General features: G+C 36.0%; 1 protein-coding gene across 1 annotated transcript in view; it reads right to left on the bottom strand.

Moving 5' to 3' along the window:
- Positions 1–3423: 3423 nt before the first annotated feature.
- The window catches only part of LOC106111663 (homeobox protein Nkx-6.1-like), a gene marked incomplete at its 5' end in the record, with an annotated part of 36093 nt that continues 34675 nt past the window's right edge, over positions 3424–4841 (bottom strand). Inside the window, 1 exon segment of the mRNA XM_013293806.1 lies at positions 3424–4324. Within this exon segment, the coding sequence (XP_013149260.1) occupies positions 4130–4324 (195 nt within the window).

Raw genomic sequence — 4841 nt, 5'->3', positions numbered from 1 at the left:
ACAGGATTTCATGTGTACATTTACCTGACGTTCTTACGGTGAAGGAAAATATCGTGATGACATATTTATGCACATATTTATGCAGTAAATCAATATGTGTAAAGTCAACCCATGGTGGGAGAGTGTGGTTGACTATGGCCTAGTTACCCCTTAGAGTAGACTCGGCCTCGACCCCGGGTGTGATGATGATGCCATATCACATGGTTACACTTTTCAAAGTAATTAACAGAAATACTTAAATACTAAACTATCACATAACTGTTGTGCGATTGTCGATTGTTTCGCAGCCAATTCAACTGTTTAGTTGCACAACTAAAAATCGAGTAGTGTGCGCACCTCCATATAAACGTGTCAAAGCGAGACTACACAGTTGTGCGATAGTTTAGTTTCAGGTGTGCGCGCGCTTTTAATATTTTTGTGTTACATTTTCCTCGATTATTGCTTTTTACATGTTTTACAATTCAATATAAGTTCGATTCATGTTTTTACGTGGGACGGAGCATTTACGATATATTTTATGACATAATATAGTCATTAGATATAAAAAAATATATTAAACAGTTTATTGCATACCGCTGTAGCGTCCCAACAAAATCGTTGTCAATATATTTTTAATGTTACATCAAAATCATTTATTGAGACGATGAAATTATGTTTACAAGCAATTCATTTAGTATTTAAACATGTTTTGTACTTTTAAGGCATTTGCAAGTGGTAAATTAAGATTATTTCCTTTGTTTTATCCAATCGAGCAGTATTAAAGACATCCGATCTTTCTGACGATGGAATGCCCCAAATATTTTGATGTTCTAACCATGTGCTCTAGATGTCACGTATAAAAGATTTATTGTTACCCCATTCATACCCAACTAGTGACCTATTACGAATATTTGCGAAAAATAATTCGTAACGTTTACGACATAATTTGTAAATGTGTCAATATACTTTACGACTGCACAAATCTAATGTAAATCTATCAATAATTACTAATTCTTTATTAAAAACTTAACAGAGAAGTCAATGTTTATAATAATCTAGTAAAAAACTTGTCAAATAATGGAATGTAATATTGAATCTGGTCGTAGTCTTGTTTGTATTTTATCTAACATCTCACGTGAACATGATTTGTTTTACGTCATTGTTTTAGGCGCGCCATCTGTCGGCCGCGCGTCTTAATTTATAGTGCATCACAGGCTATAAAACGGTTTATTATTGACGTGTTTTACTGGCCTTGTTTAGTGTCCTACGATAAAGGCAAATGTTTGAATCGATTTCCAATCGCTCACAATATTCGAACCTTGGTTGTCAATTTATTCGATTAAAATCTAGAGACCAGATATTAAGATCAGAGCGTAATTAAATAGATTGCATTTCTTACTTTTTACTTTAACTGTTTATTCCTGTTTTAAAATATAGTAAGTCTGAATAATAAAACTTAAGCCTATGTAAACATATTCAGTGTTAGGTGTACATGTGTGTGTTACATTCCTAGTCAGAGTAGTAAAGTTGAAGACGCGTCGTGTGCTGGGACATTTTACCGCGCTTTTATTTACATTTTATAGCTCCTATCCATCCATTTTATTAAGACATTCGTATCTCCAGTCATTCCAATTAATTTCTCTTAATTGACCACTTAATCATATTGACCGCATCACTTTATGTTGTCCGCGTTTAGATGCGTCTGGTATCTTACACTAGTGTTGGCGAGAACTTTAAAGAACTACGGAAAAGACAAATAATCTGATTAGATTTAGGTATGTAATTGGTATCTATTTTTATAACAATTACTTCATATTAACTGCTGCTAAATATTGTAAAATGTTTTATCTAATTGAGGACTCGATGCTATATGAAGCGTACCTCTCGGTAGTTACTAACGCTGTAAGACATGAAAAGAGTGCGGTACATATCACCGTGCACATATTTAACCATCTCCGCTAAAGCCTCCTCGTGCCCCCGCACCCCCGGCATCCCCCGGCGTCGGGAAATCACACCCGACCGAATTGCGTAACACTTCGCCCCCAGTTTAAAATGGAGTCATAAATAAAAGGTACCTAGACGCCGCACCTTATCGCTTGCGGCCCGCGGCCCGCACCCCGCGTCCCAAGCCACAACAAATGAAAGAATACCCCTACCCCGCAACCCGCACCTCTCCAGAACCTCCCCACGCCTCCCCTCGCCCGGCAACCCTCGACGAGAGCGGTAAAACCTTGTTTTACATTTATAACTACAAGGAAAACTCTTACAGCAACACAATCATTTCAAATTGAACTCTATCTGTTTGGATTTAAGTTGGTTTTATGTTGTGGAGCGGATGTCGGTTGTCATGGCAACGAGGCTGCGCGTCTCGATTTTTGTCGGGGCGCGATCGCCTCTGAAGGTTTTCCAATCACATAGACGTGTAAGGCGGCGTACACACTACGTTATAGAAATAAGATACGATCTAACATGAAACACGTTTGCTTTGGGAATAAATGGAAAAAATATTTCGATGACCGTTCAGAATGTTGGATATTATTTTTATATTGCAATTGATTTTATCTGCTTACATGTGAGTTAAATCTTTTATACATTGTATGATATTCTACCGTGTTTATCTTTAGATTGGTTTAATCTATACGTGCTTTAGTTTGCTAAACACTTCCGTACTTACACTTAATAGTTAAATATTGTTTAAACAGTGTGTACACATCTTTATAACAGATGAGTTCAGACGAGCGAGTGTTCGATAAATGCTTTGTCGTGAAAAGTTACAGTAGGTACTAAAGGGGACAGTTTTGTTACGTACTAGCAGACAATATACTGATACAATTACTGTAGAAACAACTGCGTTTAAACTTTGTATGATAACTGGTTTTTAGAATTAAATGTGTGCTAGTCAATCATACTATTAATATTATAAAGATGAAATACTTGTTTGATTGTAATGAATAGGCTCAAAAACGATTGGACCGTTTTTTAAAGTTCTTTCACCATTTGAAAGCTACACTATCCACGAGTAACATAGGCTATTTTTCTAGTAATTTCTCGGGGGAAAAGTCTAGCAACAGCTAGTTCTCGATATTTAGAAAAGGCGAAATAACACAACATATATTTTTACTAACCATTTATTTGAACCACATTTCGTAGACCTCCAACGCTCAATAGATGTCAGTGTTTAAAAAAGACAATATTTAATTGAATCTTACATACGTAGGTTAACAAAAAGTTAGAAGTATTTGACAAAAATAGTATTTTTTTAAATGGTTTAATGTAAGGTTTCTATTACAAACAAAATATAGTAAAATGAAAATAAAATAGTAGTAGTAGAAAATTTCATATTAAATTAAAATATAAAATGTCGTGAAGGTATTACGTGCAGTTACAATAAAGTATTTATTAAATTCGTTTAAATATCTATTTACAATTATATTCCTTAACAAATACAATATACATCAGATTGCGGTACGCTTTAACAAATAGGGTTTTTTCATTAATTCAATATTTACAAATATAAATACTAATGTAATACATTGTCACCTACATTTGCGTCTCTTTAGCTGGAAAATTCTAGAAATAATAGGTAAATGCGTACAGATTACTCGTAGGAAATTGGCACCGGGAATCTTTAATTCAAATGTACAATAAACTTATTATATTTGTATGTAAAAACTAGTTACAATAATTTACTTAAGACATATGGCATTACTACTTATGCTTATATTTACACACTTATACATTACACAGCTTTCTGACGCTCAGATGAACAGGACTGTAGGGAAATTATTGGAACGCAATCAACAATTAAAATAATTACATTTATAGACGCAGTTATACTAAAATTCATGTCAATTTATAAACAAAAAGATGGGGACACCAATATAGATCGACAATAAAAGCGAAACTTCACTGGAATATGCTAAAAATGGTAATACGCGTAATTAATCGGCTGACTGTCTTCGTCATTAAAGTCACGTTCACTGTCTACAGAGGCGGCGGTCGCGTCTCCCTCACAACTGGCCACCCGCACTGGCCACGACAGGTCGCACGGCTCGCTCGGAACTCCCGGATAATATCGATTATCGTAATCGATTTTGGTATCGATATTTTGCAATCGATGCACCTCACTGCGCGGCGCAGGTGAACGCTGTCACTGTCGGTGATGTATGTGATGCAAGAGGTCGAGACGCGGCCGCTTCGGGTCATCGTCGTCGCTGCAGCCCTCCCCCTCGCCGCCCTCCTCCCCCTCGCACTCCTCGCCCAGCTCCTCCTGTTTGCGTTTTGCCGTCGCCATTTCAGCGGCGTGCTTTTTCCTCCATTTCGTTCTTCTGTTTTGGAACCATACCTGTAACAGATAATATTAACTGTTAGAAAATGTTACATTACAACTAGGAATATAAACAGTAGTATTTACATATCTAAAAGAATTTCCTTAAGAACAGTGATGATTTCTAAAAAAGTATGGTGTGTGAATATTACAAGTAACTAGCGATTCGCCCAGTTTTGCCTGGGTTACATAGAATATATGTTTCAAATCTTTTCTGGCATATCCAAACCCTTCCAGTTCATACCTCGTTTATGTATATTTATATAGAATATTTTATTCAGTGATAATTACCGAATAAACTCGGTGATTTCGAAGCTTATTCAATGCAAACGATCAGATCTGCTCTCTTTATAAAGATAAAGATAGAATAGTAAAGATAGAAGAAAGATGTAGGAAATACTCTCACTTCTTTCACTAAGTACACTTTTGTGCCCTGATGGACAAATGGCGCTATCATGTTGGTATAATATGTTTAATGAAGTAATGCGTTATGTAAATAGAAGCGCAGAGACAAGTCGTCTGCTGCGGTGTGCGG

Source organism: Papilio polytes, unplaced genomic scaffold (genome assembly GCF_000836215.1).
Source record: "Papilio polytes unplaced genomic scaffold, Ppol_1.0 DF824157.1, whole genome shotgun sequence".
Classification (NCBI taxonomy): Eukaryota; Metazoa; Arthropoda; class Insecta; order Lepidoptera; family Papilionidae; genus Papilio; species Papilio polytes.
This window is presented reverse-complemented; position numbering and strand designations above follow the sequence as displayed.